This window comes from Nelumbo nucifera, chromosome 3 (genome assembly GCF_055504915.1).
Source record: "Nelumbo nucifera cultivar China Antique chromosome 3, China Antique-T2T, whole genome shotgun sequence".
Lineage (NCBI taxonomy): Eukaryota > Viridiplantae > Streptophyta > Magnoliopsida > Proteales > Nelumbonaceae > Nelumbo > Nelumbo nucifera.
This window is the reverse complement of record NC_142651.1, coordinates 64,612,162-64,632,107: the sequence shown is the minus strand read 5'-3', so window position 1 is coordinate 64,632,107 and position 19,946 is coordinate 64,612,162. Positions and strand designations below refer to the sequence as shown.

At 34.8% G+C, this 19,946-nt stretch overlaps 1 protein-coding gene across 1 annotated transcript; it reads left to right on the top strand.

Moving 5' to 3' along the window:
* The first annotated feature begins 1,335 nt into the window (after positions 1-1,335).
* Positions 1,336-3,151, top strand: LOC104589800 (crocetin glucosyltransferase, chloroplastic-like). Its single transcript, XM_010248235.2, has one exon. The coding sequence runs from the start codon at positions 1,406-1,408 to the stop codon at positions 2,822-2,824; it is 1,419 nt and encodes a 472-aa protein (XP_010246537.1). The 5' UTR covers positions 1,336-1,405; the 3' UTR covers positions 2,825-3,151.
* The last annotated feature ends 16,795 nt before the right edge of the window (positions 3,152-19,946 follow it).

Genomic DNA, 19,946 nt, shown 5'->3' with positions numbered 1-19,946 from the left:
AATTAAACCAAACAACATGAATCAAACATGCACTTTATTTATTTCCACTAAATAAGAAAAGTACATCAAATTGGACTGAAGCTAAGGGCATACAAGACTGTCTCACACTTTCATCTAGGTGGGGGTAAGAATTTAAAACATTTTGGATTAATTGGGCCAATACATGTCGCAACAATTAAATAAATAATTCAAAAATAGATAAAATTCATAAAAATATATAAAAATTAAAAAATTTTGGAACATTTTTAACATCATATATTTGACATATTAAACAATAATAGGTCTGATAAATAAAAAATGTTTTTATTTATAATGGAAGTGGAACATAAAATTTTAAACCAATTGAAAATAAAATTATTTTCCTTTTCTCTCTCATTAAGTCTCATCTCTAAGGTATATTCTCTCATTAAATCCTATTTTTAAGATATAATTATCTCATCATTAAATTCTATTAATTAAATCCACAACATTAATTTTAATAGTATAAAAATAAATATTTTGAAAAATAATTTAAAAACAAAATAATTTTCTTCCCGTCTAGTGGTGGGTAAGCAATTCAATCATTTGGGGTCAAATGAGTTAATAAATATTGTCATAATTAAATAATAAAAAATTAAAATAAATAAAATATATATTTTATTTTATATTATATAATAAAATATATAATATAGGCATATCTCTAAAACAAAAATGATATCATAGTCAACGCCATTCTTTTATTGCTCCCACCAAGATGTTATTTTATCTAATTCATAAAACTAGGGCCTCTTCAATAAATCAAATGCTTCCCCCTTGAGCTAAATCTATGATGCCGGAACAATAGTGTATGAAAAGTGTTTTGACCAAACAAAACCCCATGGTATGAAAAGAGAATTTTGATATTACCACGTTTAGGATTCCATTTTATTAGTAACTTGTTTTTAGATATCATATCTTTTCCATATCATAGTGGCACCCGCTATTTTTATTGTTTCAGCCTTTGTTATCGAATGCATGCCCTCCACGTGAATTTTTTAATGCGAATGTTGTTGTATCTGGATGTCTGCAGGAACACAGTATGGCGAAAAATCTTTTGCTCGTTTTAAAGAACACTGTCAATTTCAAAATTGTTCACATATACTTGAAAGAACAGATCAACTTTTATTGTTAATTTGATCAATTTAATGATGTGTGTGGTTATCATAGGTTCTACTTAGTGAAGAACACAAGAAAACAAGAATCAATCCGTCACCACACACGTCATTATGTAGCGCTATAAGCTAGCCCATGTTCTATTTAAACTCCGTGCGCTCAAAGCTCAAATCCATTCCCAGCTCTCTACCATAACCACAGCACACTTGAATCTGAATCTGCTCATCAAAATAAACCACATAAAACACTTGAATCTGCACTCCTGGCTCCAGCTATGTCGCCCCCCCACTTTCTGGTTGTGACGTTCCCTGCTCAAGGCCACATCAACCCAAGCCTCCAGTTCGCCAAGCGCCTCATAGGCATCGGCGCTCAAGTCACCTTCGCCACCAGCGTCTCTGCCCACCGTCGCATGTTGAACGCCTGCAACCCAGATGGCTTAACCTTCGCACCCTTCTCAGACGGCCATGACGACGGCTTCAAACCCATCGGCAGCATCGAACACTTCCTGTCCGAGCTGAAACGCCGTGGTTCAGAGACTCTCAGAGAGCTTATTCTCAGCCTAGCTAGAGAAGGCTGCCCCGTTACCTGCTTGGTTTACACTCTCCTCTTACCGTGGGCCGCAGACGTCGCACGTAACCTTGATGTCCCCTCGGCTCTTCTCTGGATTCAATCCGCCACTGTCTTCGACATCTACTACTACAACTTCACTGGATACGGCGACCTCATATGTAACAACAAAAATGACTCCTCGTATACTATAGAACTACCAGGTCTACCACCGCTCACCAGCCGAGACCTTCCCTCCTTTCTCCTCCCTTCCAATACCGCCTACCCTTTCGCTCTTCCAACATTCCATGAACAGATCGAAACCTTGGAACGAGAAACCAAGCCACGAGTTCTTGTAAACACGTTCGATGCCTTAGAGCCTGAAGCACTGAGAGCCGTTGAGAAGATTGATTTGATTGGAGTTGGGCCATTGATTCCGTCGGCTTTCTTAGACGGCAAAGACCCATCTGATAAATCTTTTGGAGGAGATCTGTTCCATGGTTCGACAGACTACATGGAGTGGCTAAACTCGAAAGAGGATTCATCTGTTGTCTACGTATCGTTCGGAAGCATCGCTGTGTTACCCATGCAGCAAATGGAAGAGCTTGCAAGCGCGTTGATAGAGAGTGGCCGGCCGTTCTTGTGGGTCATCCGGAAGAATGAGAATGCTTCAGAAGAAACGAAGAAAGAGGAAGAAGCGTTTCTGAGTGGGATCGAAGAGCAGAAAAGAGAAGGAATGAAAGTGCCGTGGTGTTCTCAGGTTGAAGTTCTCTCACACCCTTCGGTGGGTTGCTTCCTGTCGCACTGTGGGTGGAATTCAACGTTGGAGAGTCTGGTGACTGGGGTTCGGGTGGTGGCGTTTCCACTGTGGACGGACCAAGCGACGAATGCGATGTTAATAGAAGGTGTTTGCGGTACAGGGGTGAGGGTGAGAGCGAAGGAAGGAGAAGGAGATGGAGTAGTTGAGAGGGAGGAGATCAAGAGGTGCTTAGATATGGTGATGGAAGGAGAGAATGGGGAAGAGATGAAAAGGAACGCCAGGAAATGGAAAGAACTAGCCAAGAAAGCTGTGAAGGAGGATGGTTCTTCTGATAAGAATCTCCGGCGGTTTGTGGAAGAGATGAGAAAAGATTGTTCTGTAGTTTAGAGTGTATTGGTTGTAAATTTTGTTGCTTTTCGTGTGGGTGATGAGGATTCAAATTAAACGTTCGACAGGAGGGACCTCACATGGGGGACACTCTTGATTTTCAATTAGAATCTACTAAATAGTAAACACTGCCATTAATTTTAATTTTATCCAACACCATCAATCCACTTTGCTTGGAACCATGAGAGAGAATAGAGTACAAAGTGTTGAAAGATTTCCAGTCGTTTGATCCAGCTAAAATTTCTCTATTCTTCCCATGGTTATAGTAACAATGTTAGATTGAGGGTACCATCACTATCGGAACCTTATTTAGTTTGAATAACACAACCTTCTCTTTGCATAACTGATCTAATAAAGTGGTGGTATGATACAGGGGATGTTGCCCAATAACACGAGGCAATGTTATTAAAACCATCTCGTTTAAAACCGGAAAGTTCATTGGTTGAGAAAAGCCCACCAACTCAATGATCAGTATATCCTGTCCCATCACGTCTTTAACACCATTTACTTGGTATGTGTGATAATTTTAAGAGATGTATGGGATAGTTTTGGATAGGTATGGATATGAATGAAAAGTTACAAGTTTTATATGATTGTAAATAAGTCAACATATGTATATTAATAAAGATATGTATATTAATAAGTCAACATATGTATATTAATGAAAAGTCAATATATGTATATTAATAAAGATAGTTATAAGTTTTATATGATTGTAAATAAGTTATTTAAAAGTAAAAAAAAAACTAGAATTTAATGGTCTATATAAAATTTAAGATATTGGGACACATATAGTAACTATTGGCAAATGATGGAATAACTAAAGCGTGATAAAACAAAAAAAAAAAACTAAAATGTATATTGATATGCATTAGTTTTAAAATAATCAATATAATTTATCTTAATATTTATTAATACATAAATTTTAATAATTAATTCTAACATTTATTGATAAGCATACACTAAGAAAAAGAGAAAATTTACTTAAAAATAAAAATGCATAAACCTATAGCAAGCAAATGGGTGTGGCTTAGTGGTGAACCTCTTGTTGTTGAAGCCTAATGGCTAGGGTTTGAATCTTGTTATTGTTAAGTTTGTAGTTTTATATTAATAAAACGAATTTAATGAGAAAGAGGGTTATTAATTGACAAAATTAATGAGAAGAGAATTCCAATTAGGTGCTAAAATTGAAATTCAATTTTAAAATTATACATTAATTATAGGAGTAATTAACTAACTACTGAGAGAGAAATTGCACTTAACTATTGGAGTAAATATAAAATTAATGAGAGGTAATTCGGCCCTAAATATAATTTAATGAAATTAATGGGTGTGGGTCCAGACTAAATAAGTGGTGTTCACACTCGATTTTTGTTTAGTTATTTTTCTGAATCCTAATTCATCCTTGAACATCTGATCAAACCATTCCAATCTCTTTAAAACACCAAAAACCCAAAGAGCCCAAATCTCAACTCAAAATCCTCAAAATCAATTGTTAAACTTATTCGACCCCAATGAAATAGTTCTTATTAGATCCCAGCTGCACTGTGATCATTAAATCAGATACAACCATCTGATTCAAAACCTTAAAATACCCATTCAAATCAAATTTCATCTCTTAAATTTGAGATCTCACTCACCATTAATTAAAGATTCCGTTTCAATGATCTAGATTAGTCGATGATTTTAAACCTTAAAACTCCTACCAATTTTCATAGATAAATTCTTTTTTTTTTGCCCATAAACAATTCAAGATTCCATTCCAAAAACCTATATTGGCCAACCCAATGTGACCCAACATGCTTTTATTCCTTAGATCTCCTATTTTACCTATCTAATTGAAAATTTGTTTTATTCGTTAAACTCCTAACATCACAAAATACTTAACAATCAAATTTGAACTTAAAATTCCCTTATTTACCTCCTTATCTTATAAAGCTTTCATTTTGAGTTCGTTCATTAGTCGAAACACTTGTAATCTAGATTCCTAAGATCCCAACATCCCTTAGCCCATCGGGTACTATAATTAAATTCTAGACATCCCAAAAAATACCTACCCGTCAAATATTAACTCAAAATTCCACCATTTACCCTCCATCATACAAAGATTCTATTCCGAGCCTTCTTAACAGTCAGGACGTCCATCTTCTTGATTCCCTTGATCTCTACATCCCTAATCCCATTAAGCACTACAATTAAACTCATGACATCCTAAAATATCAACCCACCAAATTTCAACTCAATATTTCTTCATTTACCCTTTCATCATACAAAGATTTCATTTTGAACCCTTTAATTGACCAAAACATTCATAGTCCAGATTCCATTGATCTTAACATACTTGCACCCATCAAACACTACCATAAAACTCCTGCCATCCCAAAATACCTACCTACCAAATTTTAGCTCAAAATTCCCTCATTTACCTCTCTATTATATAAAGATTAAATTTTGAACCCTCTTATCAATTGAAACACTCATAGTCCCAATTCAAATATCAACATACTCGAACCCATTAGATATTGCCATTAAACTCCTAACATCACAAAATACTTACTTACCAAATTTCAACTTAAAATTCCCTCGTTTACCCTTCCACATACAAATATCCCATTCTGAACCTTTTTATTGCCTGAAACACTCGTAGTCTGGATTTCCATGATCTTAACATACCTGAACCCATCAAACATTTCCATTGAACTCTTAACATCCCAAAATACCTAACTGCCAAACTCTAGCTCAAAACCCCATGTTTATCCATCCATTGGACAATGATTCTATGTTGAGACTTTTCATTGGCCAAATGTTAGCACCCGATTTTTCCTCGGTCCTGTGCTCGAACCCCAAGTCATTCCCAGACAACTGATCATACCATTAAGATCTTTGGAACACCAAAAAACCAAAAGATTTCGTATCCGATGATCCTGATCTAACCTTCCAACACCATGAACATCAAACTAAACTTAGCCATCTAATTTAGATCCTCAATATACCCGTTTAGATCAAACCAAAGATCCAAACTCTAGACTTCCATTTTAGCGATTCTAATTAACCGACAACATTAAAGCTTAATGATTGTTCAATCCCACTTTATTGATTATACGAGACTTTACCCCTGGTCCTAGTAACTCATATTCAACCAACCTGTAGAGTTTTACGGAAAAATTCCCCTATTGCACCCATAAACAAGTAAAGATTTTGTTCCAACCACACAAGACAACTATGTGTGACAAAAACAATTTTGGACCTTAAATATCTCATTCTACCCATCAGATTAAAGATCCATATTTTCTATTAAGTCTTAGACATCCTAAAAATTCTACCCATAAAATTTTAACCCAAAATTCCCTCATTTATCCCTTTATCAAACAAGCATTCCATTTTAAGCCCTCTCATTGGCCCAAACACTCGCAACCCAAATTCCCATGATCCTGACACCTCTGAGCCCATCAAACATTTAAATTAAGCTTTAGACATCCTATAATACATAGCTATGAGCTTTCAACTCAAAATTCCCTCATTTACTCCTTTATCAAATCAAGATTCCATTTCAGACCTTTTGTTGACCTCAACACTCATGACCCAAATTCCTTTGATCTTAGTGCCTTTCTCCTAACATCCCAAAACATCTACCTATAAATTTTCAACTCAAAATTTTCCCATTTACCCCTCCATTAAGCCAAGATTTCATTTTAGGATCTTCCATTAGCTAAAACATCCACAGTTCAGATCTCATTGATTTCAACCTCTTTGAGCCCATCAAACACTAACATTAAACTCCATATGTCCTAAATCACCTACCCACAAAATTCCAACTCAAAATTTCTTTACTTACCCCTTCATTATTCGAATTATTCCCCCTTCTAAATCTGCCTGATTCAGGCCTAGTTGGGCCACTTTGACTCCACCAATTGATCTAGAATTCCAAAAGTCTTACCTTGTCAATTTTTACTAAAAAAATACTTTGGTTTTCTCCCTCAACTAAATAGGTTCAATTTCAACCAATCCCATTGGCTTGCACACACAAAACTTCCATACACCTTCAAGACCATCTTTATTCTTTATTGTTTGATCCAAAAATGCCTACTAACCAACTAGAGTTTTGGTTTGACCCCATACTAACCACTAAATAACAAAAATATCCTCTAAAACCATCCTAAAATGACGAAAATACCCTAAAAATCTCCAAAATTACCAAAATTCCCTAATGCCCTAGTATGAAGAAGGCTAAACTCTTTCATAGTTTCATTCGAGAAAATAGGAGCTCCTACTCTTCTTAAACTATCCTTATGGTTTAGCTAATTGACTAACTCTACCCTTACTATTTACATTTTGTCTCAAAGTACCCCCAAATTTTTTGACACTTGTCTAAAACCTCCATTGCCGTTAACTTTCTATATACTATGTGACATCAAGTTACTGATTTATTTTTCAAAAAATTCCTAAAATACCCTTTTTACCTTTATTCCTAAAATATCTTTTTACCTCTGTACCTAAAATACCACTCCTAAACCCTCTATTGAGAAAACCTAGAAGGGAAATTGACAAATTAGGAGTTTCAAGTGCAATTTTTGTTAATTTGTGTTGACTTTAACAGATTTAGACCTTTGTAAGAGGCTTGAATCGGTAGAAATCCATGTTGAAGCACTAGTTGGAGGGATACATAAATGGAGATGGAGTGGGGTTGGTGTGCACTGGAACTACACTATTAGAATCAGTGCCATTCTGGTTGTGATACCTCATGTCCATGGATGATGCATAGTCAAGGTCGAAATATGGATCAATAGAGAAAAAAATAGTATCCGGTTTCCAAATTCAGCATTTCAATGAACTTGGGGGTCGTTTGATTGCACTTTTCAGAGGTCTAAATCTGAAAATGCTGCTTTTCAAACCTCACCCCTTGTTTGGTTTTACCTCTAAAACTTGGTTTGAATCTTATTTTTAGACCTGAAAATAATAGAGATTAGGCCAACTTTTAACGCGCTCAGACACGTTTCAAAGCTAATGCATAGTCCAAAATACCCTTACAATATTTTGAAAATGGCACATGCTACCCCTGTCTTCTCGCACACGACTCATTTGGTTTCTCTCTCACTCTCGCTCTCTCTCTTTCTCTCACTCTCTCCCCTGTCTTCCCACCACTGCCGCTGCAACTTATAGCGACGACTTTCTCTCTCTCCCCCTGTTCCTGGTTCTCTCTTTCTTGCTCTCGCTCTCTCTCTCTCCCTCTCTCTAACCCTCTCTCGCTCTCAGGGGATTGAGGGTTTTATCGTACTCTTGGAGGCGGGTTACCGACGACCAATCCCTCGAGAGGGCTTTCAGTCCTTACGGCGATATCACCAGAAACGGTATGTGTTCATCTGTATTCTGTGAACACAAATGGCTTTGTCGGTGGGCTCGCATGGCTTCTACTGAGAGGGCTTTCGCAGTGTTCATCTATATACTGTTCCCCTTATCTCTATTACTCTAATTGATCACCGAAAATGGTAGGTGTCTCCATATTTTCAGAGACATAGATCGATAAAATTGGGTTCAGATTTTATGTTTTTTTTCTCTCTCTCTCCCCCTATCAGTTCTCTCTCTCGCTCTTGCTCTTTCTCTCTCTCTCTTGCTCTCTCTCTCACCCTCCCTCTCTTGTCTTCCCACCACCACCACCACTGCTGCAACAACGATGGTTCGGTGAATAATAATAATATTTTTATTAATTATTAATTATAAATTATTTTTATTAATTATTAATTATTGATTATTTTAATATTTTTATTATATTTATTTGTGTTATTTATTAATTATTAATTATAAATTATTTTAATATTTTTATAGTCATTATTTTTTAATTTTAATCATTTTATTTATTAATTAATAATTAATAATTTTTTATTTTTTATTTGTTTTGTTTCAATATTATTTTGAGGTTGAAAATTATTTTTTATGAGATCATGCAAATTGAATTCAACATTTCCAAATAGTATGTTTTAGGGGTAAAATAGTAAAATCAGTAAATTTCAGATGGTAAAGGGTTGATTCAACAGAAACAAACTTATGGAATCAGATCCTCTAAAAAGTAGAAAAGTATCTATGCCTCTTTTCAGATTTCAAACACTTTTAATATCTTTTTAACTTTTCAGATATGAATTTTCAGATTTATCAAATGACACCTTAGTAGGGTTAGGGTTCGAAAGTAACCAAGAAGCAACTTCCACCTCCTTGTTGGCACATGTCTTCACTGTCATTGTTGTTAGAGGACTTAAGGAGACCTTCGAGGACAAAGAGGTTAACTAAGTTGGATTTCATGCCTGAGGTGGCCAATTTGTAGAAAGGCACCATTGGGAAACGTTCATGGCGATGAATGAGTGGGTTTGCTGAGTGGATATCTCGATCGTAGGAAACGAAGAGAGCAGGAGCGTAGGCTTTAGAGTTTATGCTTGTCGGAGCTTGTTTGCAAACCTCTTACATCCATACTTGCTTGTGCTAGGAGGCATACTTGTTTGACCCATGGATGTTTAAGTCACAACTTATGTAAAGGCATGCCGAGTCTAATGGGAATAGCTCTAGCTACTATTATTAAGGGTGTCAACGATATTCGAAAATCCGATTTCAAATTTGAGATTTGGCATAATCGAATCGAATTCGGATAATTCGAATATCTAACTAGTCAAATTCGAATATCCTATTCATACCGAATAGCTAATCGGATTCAAATTCAGATATAACCTGATTAAATTCAATAAATATCTGAATTCAACCAATTATTTAATTCTTATATATAATATATAAAATTTTTAAATGTTTTATATAATTTATATATAATAATTCAGTTATATAAATAATCTATATATTTATATACTTTATATAAATAAAATATTTATTTTATATATTTATTAATTACCTAAAATAATTAATTAATCGAATTCGAATTGAATCGAGTATTCGAATATTGATTTTCAATATCCGTCGGATATTGAATCAAATTTTGGATATCAAATTTTTTAATCAGATTCAAATTCGGATACTGCCTAATCCAATTCGAATTCGATCCGTTTACACCCCTAACTATTATGCGATCTGCTTTCTCATCTTCTTGAAATTTTTATACAATTGGATTTTATTTTGAAAATTTAAGGAATAGTGGAGGGAAAATTTGACATTTTTTTGTTAGTACTTACAGCGATGTCAATTGTTAGAAAGCTTGGGGGTACTTTAAGACAATATGTAAACAATAAGGGTAGACTTCATTCCCATTTGGCAAGTCTTTCTATGTGGTTTGTTGGGCTCCGATAAGCTTGAAAGACCAAAAATTTGTCTATTCCCGTTTGGCAAAGGATAGATCTTGCGCTTAGAAAATCCAACCCAGAGAAGATGCGACAAGCTTGAAACCAACGCAAATTGGAAAACCTTAAATGAAGCTTTTCTGATTTGTTTGCCCTTCTTTATCTTCTTCGACATCTGATAGGGAATTTTCCTAATACTCTGGTCTCAAAAAACAAGTGAACTCTTGCTCTGCGTCATTCTTTACTCCATCCTCTTCTTCTTCTCATCATCATCATCATCTTTTTCTTCTTCTTCTTCTTCTTCTTCTTCTTCTTCCTCCTCGGCCATTGATAACCATGCAGTTTGATGCCTTGAGGGCATCAATTTAGGGGTATTTTCGGCCTTAGAATAGTCAAAGTGTACCATTTTCCCAGTTAAAATCAATTATGTGATTTCTGAGGGTCTCTATGAAAATTATGTAGAAAATTGTGAAGTTTTCTAGGCCAAAGTGCAGTTTTTGGGGAGCTGGTGTGAAGACCAGCTGAGAGAGAGGGTGTTTCTATAAAAGACTGAGAATAGGAGGGCTCCTCCTATTTGCTAAACCCAGTTGGCACCCATCCTATTATATTACCATGCTCCCCTCTCCTTAGCAAACCCTAGGGAGCATTTATAACCTAATCTTTTCACTCTTAGCAAACCCTAGGCACCCCTATGTGTTCAATCTCCACCCTCCACCTCTTTTAATCTCAACCACTCATTTTAGAACTCTCCTTTATAGCTTTTAAACACTAGGGCGCCACCTATTCTGCTAATCCTAACCATTCAGCGCCTCACCTCCAAATCTCAAGCACTCCTTCCATCTTATATCCCAACCATTAAATCTAGGGCACCACCTATTCTTTTAATCTTAACCCTTCAACCCTAGATGTTCTAATCTACACCCTCCATTTCTGAGCACCCAAATCTCATCCCTAGGGCACCCTCTCCTTTTATTTTCAGCCATAGGATCACCCCAAAACCATCTTAGCCATCCATTAGAAACCCTAGGGCATCCCTAACTTTGCTAAATCCTAGTTGCTACCCCCCATCTTTCTCCCTATTTCCAGTTGTTTCCACCATTCTCTATAGAAAGGGTCTCAGGAGCCCTGTAGAAGGGATTGGTCACCTAGGTAAGAAGGAAGGCTGATCTTGAGAAGTTCAAGGGTAGAGGAAGAGAAGGATGCCCGGGCAAGAAGAGGGGTTCTTACTTGCAGTTCGCCAACACCACTACTGCCACCTCTAGATTTGAATCCCAACCATTTTTTCTTCAGTTTTAAAATTACTTTTTGTTCTTTAACTTCTAGTTTAATTTTTCCTTCCTGCAAATTTATTTTTGTTAGATTTAATTTGTGTTTTATTTTTTTTTTGCAGATCTGAAATTCAGCCAGGTAAGACGGAAGGCCTAGCTCGAGAAGTTTCAGATTTAAAAAAAAAATTCGTATACTTTATTTTATTTTATTTCTTGCAGCATAATTTTCTTTTATTTATTTTATTTTGTATTATTTTCGGTTTAAATTTTAGATTCGTTTTTTTCTTTTATTTCAGATAAAAAAGAAATAAGAAAAATTCGTTTATTTTATTTTATTTATTTTTGCAGCGTATTTTTGTTTCGTTAAGTTTACTTTCATATTAATTTTTAGATTTGTGTTTTGATTTTATTAAAAAAACGAAAAAAATATAAATATAAATAAAAATTCAGCATATTTTTTTCTTTTGTTTATTTTATTTTCGGTTTAATTTTTTTAGATTTGTATTTTTTTCTTTTTTCATCTATTTCTTGCATAATTTTCTTTTTGATCATTTTATTTTTAGTTTAATTTTTAGAGTAGCAATTAGTTTGTTAAATTTATTTTTGGTAGTTGTTAATTCTGTTTAGCGCAATTAATTGTAGTTTTATTTTCTATTTGCAATTATTATTTGTTTCTTTAATAATTTCTTTTCTTTTAGTCATTTATTGAATAATTAATCGTTAAATAGGAAATTGTTTAAATTTTTTAATTTGAGTTTAATTTTTGAATTTGAATTTAAATTTAACTTTTAATTCGAATCTGAATATGAATTTGGATTTGAACTTCAAATTTCAAAATTTAAATTTAAAATTTTGAATTTAAAAAAAAATTAAAAAATAAATAGAAATCAAAAAAATAATTAATATTTTAAAAGTTTTGCATTTGCAATCCAACATCTAGGATTTGATATGTTTTAGAGCATGCATCATATAGAATTATTTAATTGCTGAAATTATTTTGTTAGTTATGAATGTGCTAGGTTTCTTTTTGTTTTAATTGCTTATTGTGCTTAGTTTATTTTATTCTTTTATGTTATATTGCTGAATTGCATTTTAGAAAGTATTGTTCATGCATTGTAGTTAGTTGCATTTTTTCGTGTTTACTTTGTGTTTCCATTAATTCATTTAAGGGCATCCAACCTAAATAAGATAAGGTGGGGATTTCATTACCCTTTCTTCGCCCAAAAATCACCACCATTCACGTGCGATTCACCCTAACCCTAATTTAAAATTTGGATAGAAAGATCCTTTAGGGAAGCCTCACATTTGGTTCAAAGGTGTGTTGAATTTTAGGAGAGCTTGAAATTATTTTCCATAACCGGCAGTTGGTGTTTAAGGAAAGAGGTTAAACGGCTAAGCCTAAGTGGGTTTTGTGGTTACTTAATTAGGAACTTGTGAGAGCAAGGGGAGCCTCCCACATCCCCACCTCTTACCTGGCTAACTAAAGGAAGTGGTGTAATTCCAAGTGAACCTAAAAGGATTCACATTGGTTGAACCACTAGTTTAGGAAACCCTAGGGTAGCCCCTAGGTCATGTGGTTGACCTGTTTGCCTTTAAGGAAAAAAAAAGAAAAAAAAATTAAAAATTCAAATTTAAATTTTAGGAATTTAAATTTCAAAATCTGAATTTGAATTTAAATTCCAAAAATTTAAATAAAAATTAAAAAAAAATCAAATTTGAGTTAAATTTCAAGACATAAGTTTGAAATTAAAATTGAAAATTTCAAATTTCAAATTTCAAAAAAAGAGAAGAAAAAGGGGGTTAAAATAAAATGAATTCAATGGCCAGAGTTTGTGGAATGAGAAAATACTTCCAACCTAAGACAAATTGATTGGAAGCATGTGTCTCAACAATTGAACAAGATCAATGGGATGGCCCAAAGAATTGACCAAATCCTTGCACGTCGTCAACAAAGTGGCCCATTCCCAACCATGTCATCATATCCATCATGTTCCATCTGTGCATGCCCGGCCCATCATGTCATCCAATGCCCTGTGGCGGGCCCATGTCAACCAGTTATTCCAAATCAAGTACATGCGGCCAATAGATTTTTCCAAGGCTATTACTACCTTAAGGAGTGGAAGGATTTTAGAGAACCCGTGTGAGCAAAAGAGAGTTAGTGAAAAGGAGCAAGAAGACCCTAATTTGGGTGAGAAGAAGAAGGAAAGGAAACATTAGAAGAAAAGCCTATAGTGAACCAACATGTAGTCATCGTTCCAACTGCAGTCACAGTCGGGTTAGTGCAAAAGAAGAAAGAGACCCGCAACGAGGAGATCAAGGAAGTCCATATTAACTTCCGTCTCCTTGATGTGATCCAACATATCCCGGCCTACGCCAAGTTCATAAAAGAGCTTTGTACTCAAATGATGGAGCCACGATCGGCCCCACAAAAATTGATGCTCTCGGCAGATGTTAGTACAGTTCTCCTAAACCAACTTCCCTGAAAAATGAAAGATCCTGATGCTCCTTTCATAAGCTCTGTCATCTTTGGAATCACCTTCTATTGGGCTCTATTGGATCTTGGGGCCAGTATAAATATGCTTCCGTCCATTTAGGATAGGTTCAGGATTGGCGAGTTAAAACCTACCTCGGTAATTCTGCAACTCGCTGATTGGTCAGTCAAAAATCCTTCAAATGTTATTGAGGATGTCATTGTCAGGGTAGAGGGTTGTCACTTCCCAATGTATTTCATCATCCCAGACATGACCCTAACCGAGGAACTGAACCACATTCCGATAATCTTAAGATGTTCGTTTCTAGCAATGGTCGATACAAATATCAATTGTAAATCAGGAAAAATGGACATTTCATTAGAGGAGCAGAAAGTCTGGTTAAACATTTTTAGTGCCTCTAAGTATCCAAACCTAGCGGAAGATAAGTGCAAGGTGGATATAGTGGATGATCTTTTAGATGGCCTGCCTACCCCGTGGTTAGCCCAATCTGAACCCTGTCTATCGAAAGATGAAAGTGGGTCGGAGAGTATAGATGGGAACATTGTGTTAATGTGTCCAGCTGAAGACGTTAAACTTAGTGCTGGTTGGGAGGAAACCCAATGTAGTTTTTGGTGTTTTTAATTTTAGGATTAGAGTGTTTTCTAATTTGATTGAAGACCAGGTGGCATACCTTGAATCCCTTAGGAAAACCCTACTCGTTGTTCCCTTTGGCCCAAATCTTCCATGCATCATTCTAGTCATGCCATTAGGGATAATGGCATTTAAGTTGGGGGTGAGGAAAGAAAGAAAAATTGAAAAAAAAATTGAAAAGCTAAGCCTTTAAATATATAGAATTAAAACTGATAAAAGTATTGAATTTTGTAGAAATTGGTAGCAAGTGATAAGAGTCAAAATTGGTCTTGTTTTAATATTGTCGAAACCGTTTGGAGAGTAAAAAATACTCCCAAGTTTGCCCCTGTCAAGATAGGAAGAGAAAGATTGAGAAATTAGACAAAATTCTTCAAATTGTTAAGAGACAATGGACTACCCTGAACGGTGTTGAAAAAACAAAGGAATAAAAGGTCAATGGACACCCTAGACTTAGTAATCGGGTCTCTTCACCTAAATCAAGTGTCGAGATTCACATCGAATGGAATAGGGAATGCCAAAGACACTTACCTAACACTTAGTAATCGGGTTTCTTCACCTAATGCAAGTGTCGAGATTCACGTAAAACGGTGAAAGGTAGCAATAAAAATAAGTTCAAGGGTAGAAATCCACTGTTAGAAATAATAAGAAGAACACCTGTTTGATTTTAAAATCAATCTCATTTTATCAAGACAATTTGCAAATGGAAGGGTAAATAAGATTTTTAAGCCACGTTTCGGTAATATTCAAAATAAGACAGTTTTACCCGTAAAGCCCAATACCAATCTATCAAGAGTTTTAGAATGCTAGAATCAGAATGCTTGATTAATTCTCTTAGGGATGACCTTGTAATGGGAAAGATCTATATACTCAATGTAATTTTAAGGCTGCATTGCTAAGGGACTACCAATGTTTAAGTTGGGGGGTGTGATAACCTTGCATTTTGATGCCTTACGGGCTTTAATTCAGGGGTATTTTTGGCCTTAGCATAGTCAAAGTGTACCATTTTTCCATTTAAAATCAATTATGTGACCTCTGAGGGTCTCTGTGCAAATTATATAGAAAATTGGGAAGCTTTTAGGCTGAAGTAAAGTTTTTGGGGAGCTGCTTTGAAGACCAGTTGAGAGAGGGGGTGTTTTTGTAAAGAACTGAGAACAGGAGGGCGCCTCTTAACTACTAAACCCAGTTAGCGCCCATCCTATTGTATTAGCATGGTCCCCTCTCCTTAGCAAACCATAGGGAGCCTTTTTAACCTAATCTTTTCACTCTTAGCAAACCCTAGCTGCCCCTAAGTGTTCAATCTCCACCCTCCACCTCTTTTAAACTCAACCACTCATTTTAGGGCTCTCCTTTATAAATTTTAAACCCTAGGGTGCCACCTATTCTGATAATCCTCAACATTTAGCCCCTCATCTCCAAATCTCAGCCACTCCCTCCATCCTATATCCCAACCATTCAATGTAGGGCACCACCTATTCTTTTAATCTTAACCTTTCAACCCTAGATGCTCTAATCTACACCCTCCATTTCTGGGTGCCCACATCTCAGCCCTACATAATATTGGGCGCTTTTTACTTTTATTTTCAGCGATAGGATCACCCCAAAACCATCTTAGCCATCCATTAGAAACCTTAGGGCGTCCCTTACTTTGCTAAATCCCACCTGCCATCTCCCATCTTTCACCCTATTTCCAGTTGTGTCCACCCTTATCTATAAAATGGGTCCCTAGTGCCCTATAGAAGGGGTTGGTCAATTCACCCTAGTAAGATGGAAGGCTGATGTTGAGAAGTTCAAGGGTAGAGCAAGAGGAGGATGCCCAGGCAAGAGGAGGGGTTCTTACTTGCAGTTCGCCAACACCACTACTGCCACCTCTAGATTTGAATCCCAATCATTTTTTCTTCAGTTTTAGAATTACTTTTTGTTCTTTAATTTCTAGTTCAATTTTTTCTTCCTGCAAATCTATTTTTATTAGATTTAATTTGTGTTTTATTTCTTTTTTGTAGATCTAAAATTTGGCCAGGTAAGACGGAAGGCCTAGCTCGAGAAGTTCGAGGGTGGAAGGAGCGATCTAGGAATTACTACCTCTGATTGGATTTTCATACATTTTTATTTTATTTCTTTTATTTAGTTTTTTATGTTATTTATTTATTTTTGTGCACTTGTTTTTCTCAGTACCATTCAAATTTTGTTTTAATGAATTCCATTTTTTTAATTAATTAATTTTTTATTTCTGCAACTCCCACTTGCGTTCTCTTCTCTTGGATCAAAGAAAATATTAATTTTTCTATCACTTCCCTTTGGAGATGGCCCGTTCTCACCTATTTACTATGTTAGTAGTTTGAGAATCGGTAAAATTCTATAAATGTTTAAGCTGGTGTTCCGGAGTGTTTAACGACGCGCTTTCGCAAATACCAAGTTTTTGGCATCATTGCTAGGGATGCACGGAGAAAAAGTTTTATTTCTTTATCCGGGTTTGTTTCAATATTATTTTATTTTTGTTTTATTAATTGATCCGTTATCTCAGTTTAATTCTTGTTTCTGTTTTATTCTGCGAGACGGAATAGCGAAAGGTGGGGTACCGGAGCATTGCAGGTCTACGGGAGAGAAGAGAAGAGAAGACAAATTGGATTGCATTTCAAGTGTAGTTACCCCATTTTAAATTTAATTTTTGAAATCCTTTTTTTGGTGGAATAGTGATTTTTGAATTTTTTGAATTAATTTTTCTTCTCTAGATGCGATTTTTTTTAGTATTATTTTGCTTCCATTTTGTTTCTAGATCTATTCTTCTTTCTTTATTTTAATTTCTTCTTCAATTTTTTTTTGCTTTATTTGGTTTGTGTTTTTCTTTTATTTCAGATTTAAAAAAATCATTTATTTTATTTGATTTATTTCTTGCAGCATAATTTTCTTTTGTTTTATTTTCGATTTAAATTTTAGATTCATTTTTTTTCTTTTGTTTCAGATAAAAAACCAAAAAAACAAAAAAAGAAATAAAATAATTTTGTTTATTTTATTTTATTTATTTTTGCAGAATATTTTTATGTCGTTAATTTTACTTTCGTATTAATTTTTAGATTTGTGTTTTGATTTTATTTAAAAAAGGAAAAAAATATAAATGTAAAAAAAATCAGTAAATTTTTTTCTTTTGTTTATTTTATTTTTGGTTTAATTCTTTTAAAATTTGTAATTTTTTTTCTTTTTTTATCTATTTCTTGCATAATTTTCTTTTTGATCATTTTATTTTGAGTTTGATCTTTAGATTAGCAATTAGTTTGTTAGAACTTATTTTTTGTAGTTGTTAATTCTGTTTAGCGCAATTAATTGTTGTTTTATTTTCTATTTACAATTTTTATTTGTTGCTTTGTTAATTTCTTTTCTTTTAGTTATTTAATTGAATAATTAATCGTTAAATAGGAAATTGTTTAAATTTTTGAATTTGAGTATAAATTTTGAATTTGAATTTAAATTTTACTTTTAATTCAAATCTGCATTTGAATTTGAATTTGAATTTCAAATTTGGAAATTTGAAATTCAAATTTGGAAATTTAAATTTAAAATTTTGAATTTCAAAAAAAAAACAAAAAATAAAAAAATAAAAAATATATTAAAAAAATTTAATATTTGAAAAGTTTTACATTTGCTTTCCAACATCTAGGATTTGATATGTTTTAGAGCATGCATCATATAGGATTATTTAATTGCTGAAATTATTTTGTTAGTTATGAATGTGCTAGATTTCTTTTTATTTTAATTGCTTCTTGTGCTAAGTTTATTTTATTCTTTTATGCTATATTGCTGAATTGCATTTTAAAAATAATTGTTCATGCATTGTAGTTCGTTGCATTTTGTTGTGTTTATTTTGTGTTTCCGTTAATTCATTTAAGGGCATCCAACCTAAATAAGATAGGGTGGGGATTTAATCACCCATCCTTGGCCCATAAATCACCACCATTCACGTGCGGCTCACCTTAACCCTAATTTAAAATTTGGTTAGAAAGATACTTTAGGGAAGCCTCACATTTGGTGCAAAGGTGGGTTGAATTTTAGGAGAGCTTGAAATTATTTTCCATAACCGGCAGTTGGTGTCTAAGGAAAGAGGTTATACGGCTAAGCCTAAGCGGGTTTTGTGGTTACTTAATAAGGTCCTTTTGAGAGCAAGTGGAGCCTCCCACATCCCCACCTCTTACCTAGTTAACCAAAGGAGGTGGTGTAATTCCATGTGTACCTAAAAGGATTCGGCCCTAGGTTGTATGGTTGATTTGTTTGGCTTTAAAGAAAAAAAAAAGAAAAAAAGAAAAAAAAATTCAAATTTAAATTTTAGGAATTTAAATTTCAAAATCTGGTTTGAATTTAAATTTCAAATATTTAAATAATAAAATTAAAAAAAATCAAATTTGAGTTTAAATTTCAGAATTTAAATTTCAAGATCTAAGTTTGAAATTAAAATTTCAAATTTCAAATAAACAGAAGAAAAGGGGGGTTAAAATAAAATGAATTCAATGGCCGGAGTTTGTGGAATGAGAAACTATTTCCAACCTGAGCCACAAATTGATTGGAACCATGTGTCTCAACAACTGGACAAGATCAATGGGAAGGCCCAAAGACTTGACCAAATCCTTGCACGTTGTGTCAACAAAGTGGCCCATACCCAACCTTGTCATCATATCCATCATGTTCCATCTGTGCAAGCCCGACCCATCATGTTAGCCAAGACCCTGCGACGGGCCCATGTCAACCAGTTATTCCAAACCAAGTGCATGCGGCCAATAGATATTTCCAACCCAATGCTAACCCATTCTCTAATCCATATAACCCTGGTGGGAAAATCAGCCCAACTTCAATTACAGGGCCCAAGTCCAAGAAAACCCCTGCCAGATATGCACTCTCAATGGTCTGAAGCCCAAACTCATTGGGAGTACAATGATTACCCTAGGACTCAAACGGCTCAACCATGTCAAACCTATACACAGTCCCAACGGAAATACCACCCATCTAACTCAGTCTTTCAAAATTTTCAGAGGACAGAAGTACAAAGTTCATTCCAGTAGGTGTACCCTAGGAACCAACTAGTTCAACCGTATCAGGATTACCCACAACGTCCTCAAACACATACTGTCGATGACCAATTCATGAAGATTCAGCAACTGATCCTAAATCAACAACAATCCATCGATAGATTAGAAAGCCGAATAGAACAGCTAGCCAAAGCCAAGAAGAGGAGAGAAGTAGGGCAATTACCAAGTCAACTGGTTGTGAGTCTTAGAAATCAGCCACCGGGTTTTCCTCCACAACAAGTTCAACCACTTCCTAAGAACCCTCAACCTGAAAATACTAAGGCTATTACAACCTTAACGAGTTGGAGGATTTTAGAGAACCCATGTGAGCAAAAGAGAGTTAGTGAAAATGAGCAAGAAGACCCCAAGTCGGGGGGAGAAGAAGAAGGAAAGGAAACATTAGAAGAAGA

Coding starts and splice junctions, on each gene's coding strand:
- LOC104589800 (XM_010248235.2), top strand. CDS start 1,406: ATGTCGCCCCCCCACTTTCTGGTTGTGACGTTCCCTGCTCAAGGCCAC.